This window comes from Erpetoichthys calabaricus, chromosome 5, assembly GCF_900747795.2.
Source record: "Erpetoichthys calabaricus chromosome 5, fErpCal1.3, whole genome shotgun sequence".
NCBI lineage: Eukaryota > Metazoa > Chordata > Cladistia > Polypteriformes > Polypteridae > Erpetoichthys > Erpetoichthys calabaricus.
The window spans coordinates 238,931,442-238,956,321 of record NC_041398.2 but is presented as its reverse complement, the minus strand read 5'-3'; the positions used below and the strand labels follow the sequence as shown (position 1 = coordinate 238,956,321).

General features: G+C 36.4%; 1 protein-coding gene across 3 annotated transcripts in view; it reads left to right on the top strand.

The window, feature by feature from the left end:
- arfip1 (ADP-ribosylation factor interacting protein 1 (arfaptin 1)) overlaps nt 1–24,880 on the top strand; it is an 87,987-nt gene that overhangs the window by 5,921 nt on the left and 57,186 nt on the right. For 2 of the 3 annotated variants that reach the window (XM_028802689.2, XM_028802688.2), the window contains exon 2: nt 24,452–24,534. The exons of the other annotated variant lie outside the window; for it this stretch is intronic. In XM_028802689.2, coding sequence (XP_028658522.1) covers nt 24,452–24,534 — 83 coding nt within the window. The remainder of the gene's footprint in view (nt 1–24,451; nt 24,535–24,880) is intronic. 3 annotated transcript variants of the gene reach the window in all.

The following is a 24,880-nucleotide window of genomic DNA, read 5'->3' as shown; positions in this document are numbered from 1 at the left end:
TTTTTTAAGGAGTGTGTAGGATATGCTACTAAAAAGCAATTCATCACACCATCATTGTTTGCTTTTATAACTTTGTGGCACTTCAAGTTAAATGATTACAACTCACATCTGATTGGTCACATGATTGTGCTTTCAAAGTCTATTTCTCTAATTGCACTGTAATAATATAAAAGTGCCAATAACAAACGGCATTTTGTATGTGTGTGTTTTGGCTTTTTTTTTTTAATTTAATAATAAGCATGATTCCCACCTTTGCCCACTGACGTTCTCCACTCTCAGGCACAAAGCATTTCTAGACTTACTTGCAGCAGCTTTTCTTTTTTGGCACGTGTTAATCTGGTGCTGTTGTATCACTACTGTGAGCCATTTTTATATGTTCTGTAGTTTTTATTCAGTTTGGTTCTTGTATTTTGTGTATTTGTAGTTATACATGAATGCATTATGGACATTCATTTGGAACTACTGATACTGTACAAAACCTAGTACTGTTATATTTTCGTAACTTTGGTAAAGAGTTGGTACTGAAGTATTAGTTCTTATGAAATCTCTACTCTGTTCTGTATTTTTTAGAAGTGTCTTTGGAGGAAAAATGTGTTTCAAAGCCAAAATCAAAACACTGCTCCCCTCCATTCCTAATTAACATGTAGAAGTTGCAAGAACTGGCCTCATTGTCTATTTCAACTCACTCTAGTTAATCCACATTAAACAATAATTGGTTAGCTTTATAACAGAATGCTGTATTTCTGAAATTGAAATGCACAGCCAAAGTAAAGATGATGAAACATTAAAAGATGGCGGGCATTTACTGTAGCTTTTACAAATAATCAAAATACATCAAAGCTGAAGTCCAACATTTACTCATTTAATACATAAAAATTGCACAATCTTTAATTTGTATCAACCTTGTCATAATTCATGTCAATAATTCAAACAAGTGCAAGTAATTCTTTTTGGATAAAATAAAAACAAAAGGCATAAAGCCACATCTAGTTTTATTTGTTTAAACCGTTTAATTCCTTATGTAAATTTATCCATCCATCCATCCATTTTCCAACCCGCTGAATCCGAACACAGGGTCACGGGGGTCTGCTGGAGCCAATCCCAGCCAACACAGGGCACAAGGCAGGAAACAATCCTGGGCAGGGTGCCAACCCACCGCAGTATGTAAATTTATGCATAATGGTTATTAATAATAAACAATGATTATTTTTTTTCAAGCAGCTTAATCTAACTCATAGTAAAAGGGATAAATCATGATCCACGGCTAAAAGAAAGCCTTTGAAAAGTGTGATACAAATACACCAGGCTTGGCATCCACGAGTAGCATTACCTCATTTGATAAATCACACCAGCAACATGGCTTTTACATAAACTGTCAGATTCTGAAAAATTTAAAAAGCACAGTTAAACTGTACTTAACTATGTCAATGAAAAGTTGTAACAGTGCCTTGCTTAATGGCTGCCTTTGTTTGTTCTTGTAGGTGGTATTAGTTTTAGAGGCTGCCTTGTCAATGTTAAAACCTTAATCTTAAAAAAAGAACATTGATTTTGCCCGGTTTTGATACTATGTGGCCTGTTTTATATTTTAACTAAACTTGATATATCTCCTTTTAGTTACTTAATGTTACTTTACCGCAATTGTTTGCTGTCCTGTTTTGTAATTTTATACTGTAGCTGTCCTATATCTCTAGAGCTCCTTTTATACTGTTCACAGGCTTTCGGGTTTACTTTCCAGCTTCTCCTGATGTCAGTGGTTGATTCATTTCTTGTAGTCGCTGTTTTTTTTCCTCCTCTTACTATGCTGTTCAATTATTGTATTTGACATAGTGGTATAGTTACACTAGCTTTGCACACATGTTGTTGTCGTGGTGCATGCAGTTAGTGATACAATATATTTTTTATAAATATATATGTAAGTATTAGATATTTGTAAGTATATTATATGCTGTATGTAAGTATTTTGACATTCAATATTTTAATTGATCTTGCAGTAATCGGCAACACTAAACAAGTAATAGCTATCCTCACAATGTGTAAAATTAACAAAGTGAAGTAAGGAAATTCTTTGCTGAAGTATTCAGATTTAGAAGCGTCATTTTTTTGTCTTTTAAGATGCTGATTAAAGCTAAAAAAATGTTTGCTTTTGGCATTGACTTAAGTTTTTATTTATTCACCTTTGTCTGTGTGTGTTTTTATCCTCCATTTTCTGAACTTATTATTTGTTGCATAGGGTAACAGGAAAAAGACAGCTATCTTGGCAGAGGGTATAAGCAAGTGAATAACTTGAGACTGCACACCAGTGTATCAGCTCACAGAGATCAATCACACATACTATATACCCACACTCAGTCACATTGGCATTGATTACAGGCCCTGAGCATCATACAATACAGTAGTTGCATTTCTTTAGATTTGGAGGCAAAGCGGTATCATATTTTCATACATTGGCTGCACCTTGAGTTGTGAAAATTTATCTTCGGCATAAATAATCCAATATAACGTTATTGTTAATTTGAACAGTTATGAAAAGTACAGTTATGGCTTCAAACTCGGGCCTTAGAACAGTACCATGGAGGTACTATACCAGAAAGGACTGCGCAAAGTTGCTGAAAGGGCTCGAGCGATGATAAGAGAATGAATGCATAAGGAAAAACACACTTTTGTGTCTTGTCAGAACTTGCTTTTGCTGCTTTTAAAATGAACATGACTGTGAAGGGCAACACTCAGACAGACACAAGAAAGGGTCAAGAGGCTTAAAATCTACTAAGAGAGCAAAACAGTCACCAGGGTATATGTAAAAGATAGAGGATCTAATGCAGCCTCGCATGCATTCTTCTGTGCTGTGTGAAACCCAGATTTAAGATAGCCGGAACTATAGAGCACTGTTTTTGATCAAGTACCCAATGGTTTATTCTCTGTAACTACAATTTATGCGTCTACAGCTTATCATCTATCTTTAGTTGTCTTCTGTTACGTCTGTAATTTTTTTGTATGAAAAAATATTTTAGAATTAGTGGTGTACTGCTTTCATATGGCACAATTTTAGAGAGATGTTTGTACTATTAAATAATAACTCGGTATCAGTGTTATAATTAAGTGAACTCCTATATATTCATGAACATAAGCATTCTTGTACAGGGCACATGCTGCTAGCTTCTTTTTATGAAGCCTAGCAAACCCAGGATGCTGGATCTGTGACACAGCAGCAGTACTTATTTTGCTATAAGGAGCCATTATAAACAGCAAACACATACATATACACACACACACACACACACACACACGCACACGCACACACACACAGACAGATGAGGCAAGATTTTAACTTTTTAGTAAAAGTGCACAGCACGCCAACAGCAAAACGCTTTGCTGTTCTTAGGAGCTGCATGACTTTTAGACCTTAAAGGAACAAGGAATTCCAAAATGCTCTGTAAAATATGAGGCATGTAGCTGAAGCTGAGAAGAATTTGGATCAGCCCTTTGACAGTGAACAGAAAAACAGGTGTTAATCAAAAATAGAATGGCAGAAAAAATATTCTGCATTTTGGAATGGTCAAGTCAGAATCTTGACACTAGTCCTACTGAAACTCTGACATAATCATTTGCATTCATACAAAATACTTCAGAAAAATAAATTAAAATAAGCAGTTCTATACTATTAGATATGGGCCAAAACTTTTTATAGGTTAAATCAGCCACTTCAAGTTTGATCTTAAAATATGTAATTATACTTCTAATGTTTTCTTGAGTGTTGCAGTTGGACTAATGTACAAGTGAGTTTGTATGTCTGTATATACTCAATGATACACTGGTCTTCCATTCAGAGTCTGGTTCATCATGAAGTGTTTCAAAAAAGTGCAGAGTTAATATTTTATTTTTGCTGTTAAATTGAGAATTATTTTTTAAACCTTTGTAACTATACCTATGCATAGAAAATGGCTTTTGCACATTTATTGACAAAGTCCAAATGACTAATGTAAATATGCTGCAGATGTGTTGACCAAAAAATGCTGCTTTCTATAGTTTGTCCAAGTCCTGTCTTTGACCCTTTTTAAGATAGTTCACATGCTTTGGAGATGTAGTCAAGTAAATTGTTCATATAGCCTGTCCCTCTCTTTTCTAAGCATCATATAAACTTCCATGGTATACTACACTAATATCACTTATTGTGGATTTTTTTCTGCTATTCAAAACATTTAATATTTAATCTTAAACATTTTCTTACAATGCATAACATCATAATATACAATAATACGGTTAAATATAATCTCAAGGTAATATTATATTCTTGATTAAGGTCTTGAATTTGAAAACATGAGAGTGATAGACCAGCATTTTTTCACAGATAAGTCATGCTGTTGCACAGATGAAAATTTCAGAGCATATACTATCACATGACACATTGAGGCCAAGTATGAATAGTTCTGAGGTTGTAAAATAATAAATGTGCATATGCATGATTCATGTAACTATAAGTGTAACCATAACACTTTAAAATCTAAAAAAAAAAAAAAAATGTAGGTGCTATTTCAAATGTGCCACAATTTGACCAGAATTAAACTTTAAGTCCCAGTGCATCTCTTGTGATCAGGCCAACAAAAATATGCCACCCCACCTTCCACTGTACATGTATGTGCCTACTCTGCAGTATTTTAGAAAGTTACCTTTTAAAAGAGTTGAACTGGAGTGCAGGACAAAATTACTGGAACAATTAGGAAATTTAAAAATGATATTTTCATCTTTTTGCAGAACTTCTATTTATTTTAAGTGCATGTATGAAAGTACACGTCATAGTAAAGCTAATTTAACAATTGACAGTTTCTGGAGAGAACTATTCATGTGACTATTTCCCTGACTTTGCCTTCTTCATCTGTGCTTTCTGCCTGTGTCGTATTTGTATTCAAACAAATTAAGGCCTCAGCTTTATTTGGCCATTACTGAATATTTAGCAGGGTAGCACTGTAGTGCAGTGGTGCTGCTGCCGCCTCACAACAAAGACAAAGGGGTTCAAGTCTCGGGTGTTACATGCATGGAGTTTACATGCACTCCCCATGTCTGCCTGAGTTTCATTCAGGTGCTGCAGTTTTCTCTCAAGACATGTTGTTCTTGTCTTGCGCCTGATACTTGGTAATACAGGCTCTGGATTCCCACAACAATCCTCTGGATAAGCAGGATTGGAGAAATAAAACATGGTGAGTGGATGGATTGATGAATATTTGGGTATTTATAGCAAAAAGGTTGCTTTTCTCAAAATATTTTAATATTGGAAAAAGCACAAAATGAAGATAAAAATCGGTATATAAGCAGGTAAAAGTGAAAAGTTTGTATGCTCCCATTGTTGGCTTCATAATTTACACTACTAGTATTATTTTACCAATATACAGTATATGCTGTCAAACCATTTAAACAAAGTACGTAATTCTGGGAAATTCCTAAGATAGAAGAATTTTAACAAAATTATTAATGGAGTTCCCACATGTAGGAGAAAAATATAAAGGAAACAACCACTGCCCACAGGTCTACCTAAATACAGCACAGGTCTACCTAAATACAGCATGTACCTCTTCTGTCAGTGTAAGGAGCTTAACTGCTTTCTCAATGTACAACTCAATATCTTTCTCTTTAATCTCATTATGGATTTGAAAATGACAAAGCAAAACACTGTTTAAGTGTTTGTTTCTTGTTTAAGCATATTGATCAATTATAAATGGTTCCAAGCTCCATGCCTTTTGTTTTAATGAGATGATCCTACAGCGTATCGGATGACTTGAAATTGAAACCTAGCTAAAGCCCAGTTCTGAGGCTAAAAATCCTCATTAAAAGCCTGTAAATTTGAATACAGAAAATATATTTAAAGCAACTAGAATTAATCATTTTTACTCACAATATATTCTTTAACCCCTGATGACACAAGGCACAAACCAGTCCTGGACTGGACTCCAGCCCATTAAACAGACTGCTTTTAAAGGAATTGAGTCTTCACATGGATAGCATCTTAGTTGAAAATTGAACAAAGGTTCAAACAGCTGGAATGCAGCACTACATTATACTGTGTGTCTGTTGTACCCATTCAATCATGAGAAATTTTAGAACAAGAAAATCACTTAGATACAAAAAGCCAATAATATAAACTCATTTATATTAATTAATAAAATGGAAGAAGCAGACTTTTATATTCCAGTCAATTTATTTTGCTGTTGTACTGTTCACTCCATACAGGCTCTGAGCTTTTTTTCCAAGTTTACTTACAACTATAAAGCAATGACATAAATAATTTAACTGTGTCATAAGTAATTAACTGTATATACAATTGAGTACACCGCAAAACAGAGCAAATTTCAATGTGATTAATATAAAATCATGACAAATTAAGTTTGTTAACATTATAATTTAAATGGCCAGGTAAGAAATGAGTAGAGGAGTCCGTTGACTGAAATTTTTCTATTTAAAACTGTACGGGCCTCACAAAGGACAGTTCTGATACACTTGATCCAGTGCGCCTGAGCAAAATGTACACACACGCTAGGAAGTCTAATAACATGATTAAGTCCTTGTATCACTGGATTCCATTCCTATTGTCTCTGGCGTCACTTCCCATGTGCAAACGCAGCAGCATGGGAATATAGCAGTGGCACAAAGTGCCATAGCAGAATACAGAGAAAATAGAATAGAGGCGGGTCCATAACATTACATAATGATAGTCATTTTGCACAAATATGCAAGTGTGACAATCAGAGATGCAAGTTGAATAGCTAATCAGCAGCTGTAATCTAGGTATGTTAGAGTAAAGTCATGGGCTGGATTTACAGTAAATGTTGAGACTGATGGGGCATCTCTTATTCAAGAAGACAGATCATTCCATAGCTGTAACTAAAAGCTGAGCCTCCCCCTTTTATTTATCATTAATCTTTAGTAGTCTGACATCATAACATACTTTCTGATATTGCATGCATCACCATCAGCAGAAAAGTAAGTTAGTTGGGCATACACCAGGGTTCTGCAAATTTTGGTCCTGGAGGGCCGTGGTTACTGCAGGTTTTATTCCAACAAGATTCCTAATGAGAAGTCAATTATTGCTGTCAAAGCACTTATGTTTATGCTTAGGTAATTTTTAGTATGCTTAATTGTAGTCATCTTGCTTGTTAAAATTCCCCAGCCTTAATTGCTTCTTCAGGTCCTAAACCCCTGAATTCACAGTTTTTAAATGTTCCTTCTCTATCTATATTATAAAACACTAATGTCTGTGTTTGTGGGTCTGGTTCTTTGGAGATATCTAATTGGTCAGTTTAGCTTTTATCCAGTTGGTCAGTTTAGCTTTTATCCAGTTGGTCAGTTTAGCTTTGATCCAATTGGTCAGTTAAGCTTTGATCCAATTGGTCAGCTTTGCTGTGGTTGCTCAGTCAAATACGATCAATGCAGGAAAGTGCTGGGCAAGGAAGGATGTAGGAGACAAACACAGGAAGTAGTGCTGGAAGGTATACCGGTTCATACCGAAAACCGTTTTTTATTTTTGTTATGATATGGATTTTTCTTATCCGCAATACCGGTTTAAATAGCCTAAACAACATTCAGAACGTGGCGCAGTGGGAAACTATTTAAGGGGGGACATTTTTCACTGCTACACCGCTAAACATGCATGCAACGGAGTACATGCGTTAGTGAAGGTATTGAGTGGTAAAAATGGACCGAGAACATTCTGAAACTTAAGCTGTAGCAGATGATAAAGTTGAACATGATTACACAGAAGAACTTTTGCCGAAGAAAGGAGCTGCGTCTGTTGTCTGGAGATTTTGGTTTTAAAAGATCGGATGTGGACCAAAAAGTTGTCGCTGGAGGCAGCAAAACGAGCAATTTGCTGCACCACCTTAGCCGCAAACATGCTTTGGAGTACCATGAATGTGTGGAACACATTCTGAAAAAGCTAGAGGACACTCAAGTCAAATGTTACTTGTAGACACATTTGCTAGAGGACTGCCTACGACAAAAAAAGCAAGCCGTGAATCGAGATGACCAATGCCATCACAATCCATATAGCTAACATGTCAGTGGGCACAAATTTTTAACATTAACAGAAAGTGTAGTTGGTTTACAAAAAATATTTACTATTTATTCCTTTTCTTAGACGTTGCTCAGTGCAATATAACTTTTGACAAGCACCTCTGGATATTTTACTAAATGCCTCTTTGGATGGTTGAAAATATGTTGTCAAAATTATAGTTTAAGTTGTTTGCAAACTTTGTTCAACAAAATGGTTCTATATTTTGATTGTAACTGTCATGCAATGTGATTCCTTCTCTTCATTAGTGCCACCCCCTTGAAAACTATCACTTTATGAGGCCATGCAAACCTGTATTAATACTTGTGTGCACATTAAAAATTGTTTTGTACAATTCTTATGACAGTGAAAAAGGTTATTATTAGCCAGTCTACTGCAGTAATTGCAGTGGAAAATGTGGTTAACATCCACTTATGCATGGGGAAAAAAAATATCGTTGAATACCGTGAAATTTGTATAATTTTGAAATATACCGTGCTATAGAATTTTGGTCATACCGCCCAGCCCTAACAGGAAGTATTCACAAGAATGCAAGTGAAGTTCACATAGCAGGTAATGGAGACCCATCTGCCATTGGTGGTATTCAAAAACCCAACAGCTGATGAGCAACACTCTTCAAAATGACAGAGTCTGAGAAGCAGGTTTTTTACGGAAGTGAGATTGAGAGAGGAAAAACTGGCCAACTCAGGTTGATTCACAGGATAAATCGAAAGAAAGGCATAGGATGAACACTGAGGATTCATGTAAGGCAAAAGATGCCAAGTATCAAATATATTTAAATGTATTCTCTTACCCTGCGGTGGGTTGGCACCCTGCCTGGGATTGGTTCCCTGCCTTGTGCCCTGTGTTGGCTGGGATTGGCTCCAGCAGACCCCCGTGACCCTGTTTGGATTCAGCGGGTTGGAAAATGGATGGATGGATGGATGGATGTATTCTCTTACCTGTCTTTGACAGGTAACATAGCTAGTTAGCAATAAAATGCAGATGACAAAGAAACCAGCTGTTCTGTGTATAACTTGTTTCTATTGTGTATTCATTATGAACTATTGTGGTTTAATAAAATATTCGAAGGAAACTAAGAGAAGGAAGTGAAAGACTGAGAATTTCTCATCCACTTTAGGCTACAATCATCCCTAAAACTTAACTGGAAGCCAGTATAAAGAGTTAAGAACAGGAGATACTGTATGTGATACTTTGTAAATGTAAGAATCATTACTGGAAATACATTTTTAATTAACGCAAAGCTACAAATGGAACAGTTTGAAGTGAACAGCCAATAAATAGCACGTTGCTGCAGTCAATTTTAAAAATAAATAGCATTTGTACATTTCTTTGTATTCTTCATTCTTAGGAAACATTACTTTTCCTATAGTTTTAAGACGTAAAAACAAGTTTTAGATTGTGTTCTACTGTGTTACCTAACAGGTAAACTGATGTCTACTAATTTGTTTGCTGATTCAGTAAAAATGTCTTAAAAAGTATCAGGACCTTTTTGTGTTTCTGGATTATTCTCGTCAATTAATAACATTTCTGATTTTTCTGTAGTCAAACATGTACTTATCACTCATCCAATTAATTGTTGACACGATTAAAGGTGAATTAGGAAAAGCATTGTTTTATTTGAAGAAAAGGTATAGTTGAATATCCTCTGCATATGTTTTAATGCAAATGATTTGTTTTCTAATGATAGTCCTCTGAAGGCAACATGCAATGTGAAAACAGTAGCAGTCCTAGTTCTTAGCCCTGAGGGATACTTTAGAATTTAATGATGGAGTATACCAAAATAAGTTTTGATAAATATTATCTAAATCCCAAGGGGAAAGTATGTGAGAGGCCTGTGTTTTTTTCAAAGCTGTGTAACACAATAAAGTGGCCAGTGGTGTCAAAAGCTAAGTATAAATCATGCAAGATAACTGTAGAATTTCTTTCATTTAAAGACATTAAAATATAACACAATACAATAATGTTATTTTCTACACTTTGAAAGCCAAAGTGTTTGTCCAACCATCCCTTTATTTTTCAAACTCCTGGTCAGGGCGCTTTCACATCACAGAATAAACACACACACACTTCAGAGGCCAATTTAGCATTACCAGTCCACTGGACGGTGGGAGACAAACATAGCACAGGGAGCATCAGGGACTCGAGCCCTGGTCTCCTGCTAGAGAGGCAGTGGCCAACGTGCTACCTTAAAGTAGTCTCAATTAAATTGTAATGAGTAAAGTGGCATTGATGCTTTGTGGCAACTTAATTTTCAGGTACTTTAGATGAACAAAAGGTAAATTTCAAATTTGTCTATAAATCCAAATCATATTATGTGATATCATCATCTACTATTAAATTCTGCTCTGTACTTGTAATATTTTTATTTTACTATTATTTTATATTGAGGATTACTTGTGTTTTGTGCTGTGTATTGTATCATGTATTCTTTTTGACACCCACTGCATGCCCAGCCTACCTGGACAGGGTGTCTCTTTGAACTGCCTTTCCCAAGGTTTCTTCCATTTTTTTCCCTACTAGGTTTTTTTTTTTTTTTTTTGGGAGTTTTTCCTTGTCTTATTAGAGAGTTGAGGCTCGGGGGCTGTCAAAAGGCAGGGCATGTTAAAGCCCATTGCAGCACTTCTTGTGTGATTTTGGGCTATTCACAAATAAATTGTATTATATAATTATTAAACACCAGTAACGGCGTACTGCACGATAACGTGCAGTGAATACACTTGACTTGAGCATTCCTAGTTCTCATCCTCTTTCTCTGTCTCTGTTTAGCATTCGTTTGCTCAGAGGTTGATGCGCTTGCTGTTTCCTGAGTAGCTCTTCTTTTCTCCACCCTAGCAGCCCGCTGCTTCTCTTGTTTCGTCGGCATCTTTTCGCGTTAAAATTGATCAAGTTAGTTTTTGTGTTGCAATTACTTAGTACGTTTTCTTTAATTATTTACTTAATCTGGCACTTAAGTCTTCAATCTGCCTCAAGAATGATTAGCGAAGGTGGTAGGGAATGAGAACGGCGCCCATACGCATGCGCCGCACGGCCGCCCTGTTGCACGCTGCCGAGAGTTGATTCTACAAAAAAATAAAATAAAAATAAAAGGAGTAATAAAAATCATCACCCCGAAAGCGGATAGTAGACGTCACGTAGTATATGTGTACCAAATTTCAGATCAATAGTTCAAATGGTTTGCGAGCTACAGGTGATTTAAAATCCTGGACAGACAAACGAACAGCCACGGTAGCGTATTATATAGAAAGATATTTGTGCAACTTAGCAACCTGTAGTGCTAAAGTTCTTGAACATATTAAGGGAATCATAAAATCAGAACGTTACCAGGGTATTTTACAGCAGAATTTGCTACCTACTATCAGAAACTAGGTGTGGGTTGAAGATCATCTCCTCCAGTAGGACAGAGACAGATATTGTACACCTAAAAGCACAAAAGAATAGTTAAAAATGAAAAAATGGTCCAATTGAAAGCATTTGGAATGACCTGAAATCTTCAATTTGGAAAAGGAATCTTTCAGAAATTCAAAGTTCAAAAGTTACAAGAAATTGGTAACACTTCAGTTTAGGTACTGCAAAAATGCATCTATTATTCATTTACCACTATGTAATAAGACCTTAACAGATGCTTATTTGGGTCTTCAGAACACTTACAAAGTATCAGTCAAGTGTTTATTCATCTCTGTGAGATTTATCTTCCTCTTTTATCCTAAAATTAGTCACACCTTGCCTGATGAAGGAGCCTTAGCTCCCTCAAAAGCTTGCATTTGTAATCTATTTAGTTAGCCAATAAAAGGTGTCATTTCACCCTACATGCTCCTGTACAACTGCAAATATTAAGTTTGTCTCTTGTGAGTTGGTGACTTACACATTATCTTTAATTTGTACATTATGTAAGCTTAATTTTGTGAACCAGTTACACCAAGTCATCTCATTAAGAGTGCCCATTTTATTTCTGAAAAATATATTTTATATGTACCTAATAGGTACTCATATATACACACTACAACTGCTGTTGCTGTATACAGTGGTGTGAAAAACTATTTGCCCCCTTCCTGATTTCTTATTCTTTTGCATGTTTGTCACACAAAATGTTTCTGATCATCAAACACATTTAACCATTAGTCAAATATAACACAAGTAAACACAAAATGCAGTTTGTAAATGGTGGTTTTTATTATTTAGGGAGAAAAAAAAATCCAAACCTACATGGCCCTGTGTGAAAAAGTAATTGCCCCCTGAACCTAATAACTGGTTGGGCCACCCTTAGCAGCAATAACTGCAATCAAGCGTTTGCGATAACTTGCAATGAGTCTTTTACAGGGCTCTGGAGGAATTTTGGCCCACTCATCTTTGCAAAATTGTTGTAATTCAGCTTTATTTGAGGGTTTTCTAGCATGAACCGCCTTTTTAAGGTCATGCCATAGCATCTCAATTGGATTCAGGTTAGGACTTTGACTAGGCCACTCCAAAGTCTTCATTTTGTTTTTCTTCAGCCATTCAGAGGTGGATTTGCTGGTGTGTTTTGGGTCATTGTCCTGTTGCAGCACCCAAGATCGCTTCAGCTTGAGTTGACGAACAGATGGCCGGACATTCTCCTTCAGGATTTTTTGGTAGACAGTAGAATTCATGGTTCCATCTATCACAGCAAGCCTTCCAGGTCCTGAAGCAGCAAAACAACCCCAGACCATCACACTACCACCACCATATTTTACTGTTGGTATGATGTTCTTTTTCTGAAATGCTGTGTTCCTTTTACGCCAGATGTAACGGGACATTTGCCTTCCAAAAAGTTCAACTTTTGTCTCATCAGTCCACAAGGTATTTTCCCAAAAGTCTTGGCAATCATTGAGATGTTTCTTAGCAAAATTGAGACGAGCCCTAATGTTCTTTTTGCTTAACAGTGGTTTGCGTCTTGGACATCTGCCATGCAGGCCGTTTTTGCCCAGTCTCTTTCTTATGGTGGAGTCGTGAACACTGACCTTAATTGAGGCAAGTGAGGCCTGCAGTTCTTTAGACGTTGTCCTGGGGTCTTTTGTGACCTCTCGGATGAGTCGTCTCTGCGCTCCTGGGGTAATTTTGGTCGGCCGGCCACTCCTGGGAAGGTTCACCACTGTTCCATGTTTTTGCCATTTGTGGATAATGGCTCTCACTGTGGTTCGCTGGAGTCCCAAAGCTTTAGAAATGGCTTTATAACCTTTACCAGACTGATAGATCTCAATTACTTCTGTTCTCATTTGTTCCTGAATTTCTTTGGATCTTGGCATGATGTCTAGCTTTTGAGGTGCTTTTGGTCTACTTCTCTGTGTCAGGCAGCTCCTATTTAAGTGATTTCTTGATTGAAACAGGTGTGGCAGTAATCAGGCCTGGGGGTGGCTACGGGAATTGAACTGAGGTGTGATACACCACAGTTAGGTTATTTTTTAACGAGGGGGCAATTACTTTTTCACACAGGGCCATGTAGGTTTGGATTTTTTTTCTCCCTAAATAATAAAAACCATCATTTAAAAACTGAATTTTGTGTTTACTTGTGTTATATTTGACTAATGGTTAAATGTGTTTGATGATCAGAAACATTTTGTGTGACAAACATGCAAAAGAATAAGAAATCAGGAAGGGGGCAAATAGTTTTTCACACCACTGTATGTCTATTAACCAGTGCTATGACCGGTGAACTACATTTTATTTTACCTGATTAATAAGAAAATGAAAACGCACCAGCTTATTTGCTCACTAAATGCATGCATTTTGTCACCAGTTCAATGTAAACCTTTTTTTTTGTCAAAAATAGGGTCATACTTTTTATTTTGCAACTGTTCATCTTTTCAGTTATCGTATTGAGGGGGTTGCCTCAGTTATTTGGTTTGTGGTACTTATCAGTTTCTTACCTTCTCTTTAGTTAGGTCAGCATGAAGCCCGGAAGTTGCAGTAGAGTTTCCTCCATTTGTATTCTGAAATAGCGGCCTGCCATTGCAATACTTTGCCACATGTTTGCCATTGCTATACTTTGCCATGTGTGCCACATGTTTGCCATTGCTATACTCTGCCATGTGTTTTGTTCTGAGGAAAATAGAAGCTCCTCAAACCTCATAATTGCACTAAGTTATTGGCACCAACTTTCTCTGTGTTCGTGGAGAAGTCTTGAATGGGAAATCACCACACTCAGCAGTGTTTTGAGACTACAGTTGTGAATATTGACAAAGGTTTTTGGCCAATTTCAGAGCATGTATGCGAATCACACTGTAGGTTTTAACTTTAAGGGTAGCTCAAAGATAGGCAATCTATTGAGCTTCCTTTGTGCTAATGTCCTGTATGTTTGTATTTTGAGATTAGGCCTTAAACCATCCAATGTATTAGATGTCACTAAAAGTACTATACTGAGAAAAAGTCTTAGGCCACCCAACAAGATTATTTTTAGAGCTAGTTAATCTGGCATTAAGTGTTTATTTGCTTATAAAACACTGTATAACATAAATGTAAATAACAAATATTAAAAATACAGTATAGTAAAATGGAGTAACTATACATACTGCTGTCCCTTGAGGAGATGGTTGGAAATGGCTAAGCTAACACATTTTGACGGGCATAAAATCATATGTTTATATTAATGAGTCTATATTCAACTAACAAAATCATACCAAATTGGATTATATGATATTCATGCTTTCATAAGGAAATATGAAAATAAAAAAGAGGCAGGTGAACAATAAAAACTCAAAAACCCATTTGAATCAGTGAACAGTCCTTCAAAGTCACTTCCTTAATCGGCAGTAGGAATTCTGGGGAGATGTTTGTGCAGTATTTGGCAGAGCCATCCAGCACCAAAGTCTACTCTTTGACCGTGTGAAGAATGTTCTTGTAGGGTATGTTGTAGAAAGGCAGGCAACGTACAGAAACAATTGTAGTGCACATATGTAAGAAGACAATAAAGAACTGTGGGAAAGTGGGAAAGTTTTATCTAGTAATGAGTTCAAATTTGAAATTTTTGATTTATAAAAACACCAGTATGTCAGAAGAAGATTTGGAGAGAAGTACATTGTTGGCTGACCATACAGTGGAGGCTGTAATTGTCTTGGGTACATTCAAAGTGCAGAATAGGGGATCTGGTCAAAAGTCTATTTAACGTGTGTGGATCCTGAGAAGCCTCACACAGTCACAGTATGAACACACCTTCACTGTGACGTGGCTGGGATTTCAAAAGACGTCTTTGGAAAGGAGAGTCTATAGTACTGACCCCTGTACTGCTGTGTTGCCATAAAGAAACGAGAGGCCATTTATATATATATATATATATATATATATATATATATATATATATATATATATATATATATATTCATTCATTAAACAATGCCTACACAGAAGACGCCAAAAAACTCAGCAAACAATTGACTCGAACCAGACCCCCCATCCCACCTGGTACACACTTCCTTATCAACACGGTGTGTCTGAAGGTGCAGCATGCATCCCGGCTAAATCAGGGATCAGAATAGCACACAAACCCACAAACTATCTGTGCACTGTCCTTTTCAACTCTAAAAACAAGAAATCGACAGCAGAAACCTGAAACACACTTTATAGCATTCCATGCAGTTCTTGCCTAGCGGTATACACAGGACAAACATCAAAAAGAATTGCAACACGTATGCAAGAACATCGTAATGCCGTTAGAAGGAAGGACTCACAATTACAGATCTATACGCATACAAAATCAACAGGACATACGTTTAACAGGGACAATGTACAAGTAAGATTTAAGGCCAGTACTAAAAGTGCCAGAGAATTGGCTGAATCTTGGCTATCAGACAAAAACACCATTAACAGACATTTGGACATAAACCCAGCATATGCAAACTTAAGTAGAACATGTTCATAATAAATAAAACATTATGACTTGTATCCCCACGACCCAGCTTCCCCCCACCCCCCACCTAAATTTGCTATATATTGCCTTTGATTCTTGTATGTCTAAGCATTATCCTCTGATGAAGGCTCCTGGTAGGGGCTGAAAGCTCAGGAATAAAAACTACTTTATGATACGTGATTCATTTTTCTCCCTTTGTGGATCTCCAGCTGCTAATATGCAAACCGTATCACAGACCTTCGCTTCCATATATATATCTATCACACACATGAGAACAGGATGGGGAAGGGTATGTGAGTACACATGAAGACATTTGCTTTTTGTTTAAAATGTCTTTTTGTTCTTGACATGCATAATTCTTTGGTGATAGGCTCATGATACTTCTGTGGAAGATAAATGGAAGAACCTTAAGTCCTGTTTATAGGTTTCTTGGTAGTCTAGGTTTGCTTTTGTCTTCCTCAGTAATGAATCACCAATACATTTAAAAGATCAGTTGTTAACTTTTTTTGTTTTACCAACCCATCATATTATTACAGAGGTCAAGATTTCGTGATTAACCTAATTACCATGACTTCTTCTATTTCCAGGTTACCCTTTGAGAAATTTGCCCTGGAGAAGTAAATGTGCTTCCCAACAACCGAGATGGGGCAGCTATACCAGTGTGGTACCAGTAGTCATTTCGGGGTGGGCAGTTATGGGTTAGCTTGTCATCACTGAATTTTCGGAACCTGGAAACACACAAGTGGGAATATTTTCCTCTATATTACCACAATTAGTTTATAATACGACTCAATGTTACCAAAAGTACAGGGTGAGTCAAAATTATGTTAACATTTGAATGGTGGAAACAATTTATTAACAAAACATACAGTACTTTATATGTGAAAGATAATTTACAGGAATGTCTCAACCTGTTTGCCATCATGTTCAACACAAAAAAAAAAAAAACAATGAGCAGCAGTACCATTTAAAGCCCGGACACACACTTCGCAGGGAATAGATGATACCACAGTCCGTATTCTATCCTTTAGGTCATTGATATCACAAACTTTCCTGCTATACACATGCTCCTTCATCATACAATGAATTACAACCTTGCACCAATTCTTCTTTGCTCTAGTATTAATCTGTCACCCATGGTGTACGTCTGTCTGCAGAACAAAAATAATCCATTAGTGTTAACATAATTTTGACTCACCCTGTACTTAATCAAAAATATGATATCTCCATCTGTGAAGAAGTAAACAAATATTTAAAACGCTCCCACTTTCAAACCAGTTACCTCTCTGCCTGGATTTCACCTGAAAGTAATGCCAAGAATGCATTTCTGTCTTTTTAAATTATTCTTTCTAACACAAAATACTGTGGCCTCAGAACAATATTAATGCTTGTCATCTTTATGCTGCATTCATGCACTTTCAAGGCAGATTTGTTGGTTAATGTAAGGTTCCAAGTCAGAAATTCCACGTGAACACCCACTTGGAGCTATGATAGGACAATGCAAAAAAAATGCAAAGTTACCCAAGTTCTCCAAATTATGATATAATGGTGACCTTTAACCTTGTATAAAATTAAAAATATAACCTGGTCATCCTCAATTGACATTTTTGTAGTTGAATTGCATTTGGAGCGAAGCAAGTGATAAAGATTTAATATGTTCAACTTGACCATTATTTTCACAGAAAAAAATACAGTTTGTCTTTAATTGCTTTTTTGCAGACCAGGTAAGAAATTTCTGAAAAATAAAACTGAAACTTCTTGTGAACACACTGAAGTGGAAAGTAGAAACGTCACAAGTCAGAGCTCCAAATACTCTTAATAGCATGTGAACGCAGGAATTGCGCTTAATAATTTATACCCTGGTCACAAAGCAACAGTAGATTCTTCAGTAGGGAGAAGATCTCCAAAGGTGCTGACTTTTCATGCTGTACCTGTTATACTCTCCTTTGGAACGCTGGGTACAGCACAAATACAATGCATCAGACATGAAGATCTAGCACCTGTAAAATCCTGTTTTCTTTTTGCAAGTCTTTAGAACAAATCTATGTAATATTCCCAATAAGCAAACTACTTATAGGAGAACTATAGGAGGTTTTCAAAGCTGAACCAATTTCTAAAGTTAACTGAAATTTTTTTAATGAAAAACTTCACATTATGCATTAATTTTACGATAATCTGATTTTGCACATGTCGGAAAATGTGTAGTTTTTGTGGTAAGTGTGAGGTTTGTCACATTGTTTCAGAAAGTCATATCACTACCATAATAAGTGAAAATTTTGGAAGGTTGAACGCGGTATCTTTGAAAAAGCAAGATATCTTAGTTACTTGTTTTGAAAGAATCTGTTTTGTGAAATAGTAGAACTTGCCTTTCAATATGTGGATTTTTGTAAACTGAACTTGTGACTGTGGCAAGATAAGAGTTACAACATGTCATTACAGCAGAGCATGTATTATGCTTGATGGAAAGATATGTGTCCGGATATTGGTCCACATTATTTCACTGTTACCAGTATTTAATCATTTTGTTTAAAGTAACCTAAAGAATTATTGCTTACCTCCTTTGTTGTTAAATGGACAGATATTGTTGTTTTTCATTTATGTTAATTAGTTTCCACTTAGTTTTTGATGTATTTTAACAAAGCTGCATTCTCATATGTGGTAGTTATATATTTAGTGAGTGATATAATTGTTGCGGTGCTCAGTGCCTGCACTTATTGAGGAGCACTGTGCAAGGACAAAGCATTTTGTAGTATTATATTGTATTTCTGAGGTGCCAGTGATAGATTGGCCATCTTGTACTGTGGAGAGGATTACTTGTGTTCTGTTTTGTGTATTGTATTTACCCCATTTTTGACACCTATCTCATGCCCAACTTATCCAGCAATGGGCCTCTTTCTGAATTGCCTTTCCCATGATTTCTTCCCAATAAGGTTACAGGGCATTTTTGGGGAAGGTTGATCTTCTTAGAGAGTTGTAGTTGGGGGGCCTTTCAAAAAACAGTGCCTATTAATCTCCATTTGGTCATTCCTTGTGTGATTTTGTGTGATGCAAGAAATAAATTATTGTTGTTGTTCAGTGTTCCAAACCATTGTTCTCCCTGTCACCCTTTTAAAGAGCTTACAATTTACTAACTATCCACTACACCCTGAACAATGCTGTTTTGTGTCAGTAAAGAGGTACCTCCCAGTTTCACTAAAGTTTTTAAACTTCTGGGTAGCAAAACACAATGCCTCTTTTATACTTTTTTTTTCCCAGTTCTAAATTAATGAACAGTTCCCCTTGCTGACGTCTACTTTAAAACAAAAGAAATTAACAAAATAGTAACTTCACTGCATTCTGAGTTGTAAAACTATAGTGCATTTCAATGAATAAGTTGCATCATAATGTAAATTGTCTATGAGCACTGTGCTCTGTACACATGTCCTTTTTTACACTGATTAAAAATCAAGTTGCATTAAAAAGCAGCAGCTTGTGATGTCTGTCCTTTTTTATCTTAATATTTCCTGACATATATGAAACATTAAAAGTATCATATGATATGCAAACAGTATTAAAGTATTGAAATGCTTAAGCATGTTTCTCAATTGATTGATAAGTTCAGAAATAGTTGAGTAAGTGTTCTGTGTCCTGACTAGCACAGGCATTTGCAAATATTATCTTGTCATGAACTGGAATAATCCTCTGAGAAATTTAGTTTTAATTGAAAGCTAACCCAACACTATTAAAAAGGTCAGATGTCCCTTTATTTTACTTTATGTACAGTATTAATCATTGTAAAGGCAATTGGAAAATTTAGAGGTACTTCATGTTAGGTGAGTTTAAATATTGACTACGGTTTAATACTGCTGTGCATTCACATTGGAACTGAACCCTCATAATCCATTTTTAGGTTGTTTGCATATAATGCTCGAAGCACCCATTGTGAAAGCCAATATCTGCCTCATGAAACAACTCATGGAGCCTCCGCCTGGACCAGTTTTGTTGAGATGTGGCACACATCACGGATATCTGGAACAGAGCTATATGAAATTTTAAAATTTCCCACTGAAAAGCATGGCATATTTGCGAAAACATCCATCTTAATATGAAGAATTCGTTTACTATTTCAATTTTGCCTTGAGAACAATCACTTGAACTTATGTTTTGTATATTTTCTTTTTTTAACTCATCTGACAGCCACTCAGATGCCCAATGCCAGGCAAAGCAAGTGCATGCAAACAGCTCACTCTCTCCTGCTGCTTTAGATTAGTTAACTGGTAGAATACAAAAAACTTAACTTCTCTAGAAATAAATGGAAGGGGAAAGCAATTATGTGCACATTTGTAAGACTGAATTGATTGAAGAATATTATCTGATTATTATTGTAAAGAACTGATGTTATCAACCTGCAGCTAAATGGTGTTTAAATGAATTAATATCATGAGAAAGATATAGATGCCCCAACTGATATAAACATGAGATGGGTTTAAAAATAGACAATGGTGTTGGGAGGTAGCGGGCTACAGTGGCTTAAGCCCTAGATCTCTGGCACCCAGACCCAATCTTTCAGTCCCAGATATACTATACACAGACAATTGCAGCAAATTCTGATCATTTTACCCATTGTTTACCATCCAATATACACTAAATCAGTTCCTTTCCAAGTTCTTACTTATTTATAATTTATTTATTTATCCATCCATCCATTATCCAACCTGCTATATCCTAACTACAGGGTCATGGGGGTCTGCTGGAGCCAATCCCAGTCAACAAGGGGCACAAGGCAAGAAACACCCTGGGCAGGGTGCCAGCCCACCGCAGTTTATTTATATAATTTTAATGAATTCCTGTGTGTTAACTAATATTACTAGCTAGATGGGAAGCTTATTTCAGCTCCTTCTCTTGTTTTCATATGGTAATATTGATACTGATTAGTATTGGTTAATTTGTAAGAAAAGATATTTTTCAATTGTGAATTACTGGATGCTACTCTATACTTTCAAAAATGCTATGGTTTAAGAAAACTGAAAATTAATCATAGACCCTCCACCACTAACGCACATTAGTCAGTGCCATTTTGTCATCACTTGAATTGTAATCTGTTGTTTATGAAAGCTATTGAGCCACGGTAAGCCTATTCATTTTAACCCCATTATAAATTGCTGTTAAAAAGCATGTTTAATGTAGTCTACTAACACACAGAATTGCATTTTATTATTGCTATTTTAAATTTGACTCATTGTTACAAATCTGTTTAATAAATTAAAATGTACTCACTGACTCTTGGATGAAGCAAATAAAAAAATGTTAAAACACTCCATCTTTCATATCATTTAACTTAGTTGCCTTATGCACCTGAATGTTACTCCACGTGTACATTGTCTAACTTGTTACGGTGATATGGAGATGTAGCCTACCCTTCCAGCATCAAGCGAAGGCAGGAACCAATACCAGATGGCAGGCCAGTCCATCAAAGGATCTGTCCATGTGCATGCTCATAGTCGTATACAGAGGGGTCTGTTCACAGTCCTTAGTTAACCAGTAACACATTTTTTTGGAATGTGGAGAGGAAGTGCAGATTACCTGAAGAAAAACCCACAAAGACACTATGGGAGTGTACAGTCTCACCACAGAAGAGAAGCATTAACCACTACCTCAAAAGATGTGAAATTTTAAAGCTCTGTATTCATCACAACACATTTTTCTTCATGCTGTGTTTTGTAGTCTCTAAGATAGTTCTAAATATTGTACATGTGCACACAGGCACTTTAATCCATGTAATACTTTATATATTAAAAAAGTTGAATGCATTGTGAACACTACCACTAACACTACCACTACCTGTCAAAGTCCAGCTGGCTAATTTCTTTTGTCACAAAAAGCCCTCGTTCCAGTAGCATTATAGTGAATATGTTTTGCCACATCATTCGCAGGTGCAGAAAATAATAGTTTACATGTATTGTGCATTCACACCTGCTTTCAGGAAATCCTTTTTAACTTTCCTTACCATTCTTACTAGTTTGTCTATATTTCTTCTAGGTTACATTCTGGCTTCTGCTTCATATTCTGGCTCAATAACATCTGTAGCACCCATTTAGGAAGGGTGTCCTGCTTGTACAGGTCTACAAAATCCCTAATTAGCCCAGATTATTAACACATTACACAACATAACGACTCGGAACAATTAAAACAGTTCGTCTACCTTTTATGCTGACAGCTGCTCTCTGACAGTCTGATTAAAAATCTTGGATAACTCCCTTGTTAATGTGACAAGGTATATTATATCTTGGAACTCTGCTCTTGTCAGATGAGTTTTAAGAATTGTTCCAGAAACTCTTTGACTAAGTGTAAATGGCAGGCGTTTGCAAGGTTTAAGCATTACTTTATTACCTTAACAGTGTTTTATCATGAGGTTGATTCTCTTTCAAATACAACATACATTGTAAGGACAACCTTATTCCCTGCCATGTTCTATATTTGCATTGATAATTAAGTTGAACTAAAATGCAGTAGCTAGTGGTGTCTTTATTTTAAATATTTCCTCAAAAATACATAGAATGTGAAGCAAAGTATCACATTTGATATGTGTGCAATATTACGTTTTTCAAATCTATACTAATAAAAGGCAAAGCCCTCACTGACTCACTCATCACTAATTCTCCAACTTCCCGTGTAGGTAGAAGGCTCATTCCTTACAGCTTACTTACAAAAGTTAAGCAGGTTTCATTTCGAAATTCTACACATAACGGTCGACAACGTCCGCCATGTTAAACTTTCTTATTTATTGCCCCATCTTCACGAAATTTGGTAGGCGGCTTCCCTGCGCTAACCGAAACCGATGTACGTACTTATTTCGGTGGTATGACGCCACTGTCGGCCGCCATATTGAACTTTCCAACGGTCTTTGTTACTTATGGGCCCATCTTCAAGAAATTTGGTATGCAGGTTCTCAACGCTACCTGAATCCTACTTACGTACATATATACGACCATAGCCTGCAGCTCGGTCGCAGTGTGAGGCGGCGTTGGGTCCCCCATCCCCACGCCTCTCACGTTGTTGGCTGCCTGCCTATATAAGGCCATCCGTCGCTCCAGTCTCTTCATTCCCTTCCTTGCTTCGCCACGGTATTCACATCACCCTGCTGATAACTGCAGCCTTTTTATTTAATCCACGGCTTCTCCGCTGTTTTATTGTTCGTTTATTACGATTATAGTTATTGTGTAGGTATTTTAGACTTAGTTTACATTGTTCAGGTACCCATTTCCTTTATCGTTCCAACCATTCCCCCATTAATATGTCTATCGAGGTGATCACCATCGATCAAAGAACTGTCACTTACCGAGTGGTTTCCATGCCTGAAGATGGCGACTGCCTTTTCCATTCTCTGTGTTACATATTGCACGGCCATATAAGGCTCACTCTTGATATCCGGAGGAACATTGTGTCTTATGTATTGAATGACTGGGACAGGTTCAAGGTGTGGACTGATGACGGTACAGGAGATAATTACACTACACAGGAGCACTATAAGAGTGAAATGCTTAAGCCCTTCACCTATGGTTCTGCATGTGAGTTGATGACTGCCTCTGAATTGTTTGGTTGTCGCTTTCAAGTGTACCGAAATGGCCAAATATTTTACACCTTTGGACAACCGTCAGTGCCTCTTAAACATCTTAGATTCACAGGTGACGATTTGAGTAGTGGACACTTTGATGTTTATGAATGTTTAAACTCTCAAAAGCTGGATGCGAAGTTATCGATGAAACCCATTTCAATTCAAATGCCTCCAATTTCCAGTAAGACTCTGCTTCGCAATGACAATTAATAAGTCTCAGGGACAGACCCTACAAAAGGTTGGCATTGATTTGAGGCAAGATTGCTTTTCACATGGCCAACTATACGTTGCATGCTCAAGAGTAAGCTCCGTGCACAGCTTGGACATATTACAACCGGAGGGCCAAACTGACAGCGTGGTATACAAAGAGATCCTTAACAAATAATTATTGGTATATTTTCCCTCGGTTTAAAAAGGTTTACTTTTCTTCTTAATAAAAAATTTAAAGCAGCACTTCGCCGCTGTGAAGCGCGGGTATTTTGCTAGTTAATCCTATAATACAATCATATAAGGACAACGGTAGTCTTCATTCCCATCCCATGTCCTATATAGTATTTAAAATAAACACTGACATTCAAGATATGCTAATAGATTGTAGCATATTTGTATCATAAACTCATAATGCAGTATTTGGTACTTGACATGGAATAAAAGAAAGAGCTAGTAAACATTGGCTTGCAAGCACTGTGTGACTGCATATTTGAGATTAGATAACAGGCAATTTTTTCCATGTTTTAATAAGGATTGAAGTAAGGAATGAAGATGGATAACCAAGAAGAATAAAACTCATCTTTCCCATCCTTCTGTACTTGTAGTAAAGTTAAATTGAATAAAGTTGTGTATTGTTTCAAGCTTATGAAAGTATCAGCACCATGATATAGCAACAGTAACAAAGATTTTAAAAATACTCTTTCATCGATATTAATCTGCTTGTTTTCAGGAATGTCTGAAAGTAGTGTTGAAGGAGATGCAGTAAAGGTTGATGCAGATGAATCTCAGAAGCATAATGACGATGCCTCTAAGGTGAAGTCGTATTTAAATTTTAATTCAGAATTAAGTAGTTCAAAAAATAGGAAGAAGTAAGTAGCTAGACATGCAAAAACAGGTTCATGCTGTTATGTCAGGAATGTGTTCATGTCAATTAACATTGGAAACTGGCCGTTCTGGTTTGGTGTTAGTGACATTCTGGAATTCTAAAATCCAATAATTTGTGTTTCAGACCTTTTTAACAGAAAATACATGTAAAATTGTGTTGATGCAACTAACAGCATGAATGTGTCATGGTGTCTTCAGTAGTTTGTAAATCATTTAAATAATAGGCTGATAAAAAATGATTAATCATTTCATATTTGGTGACATTTCTGAGGTG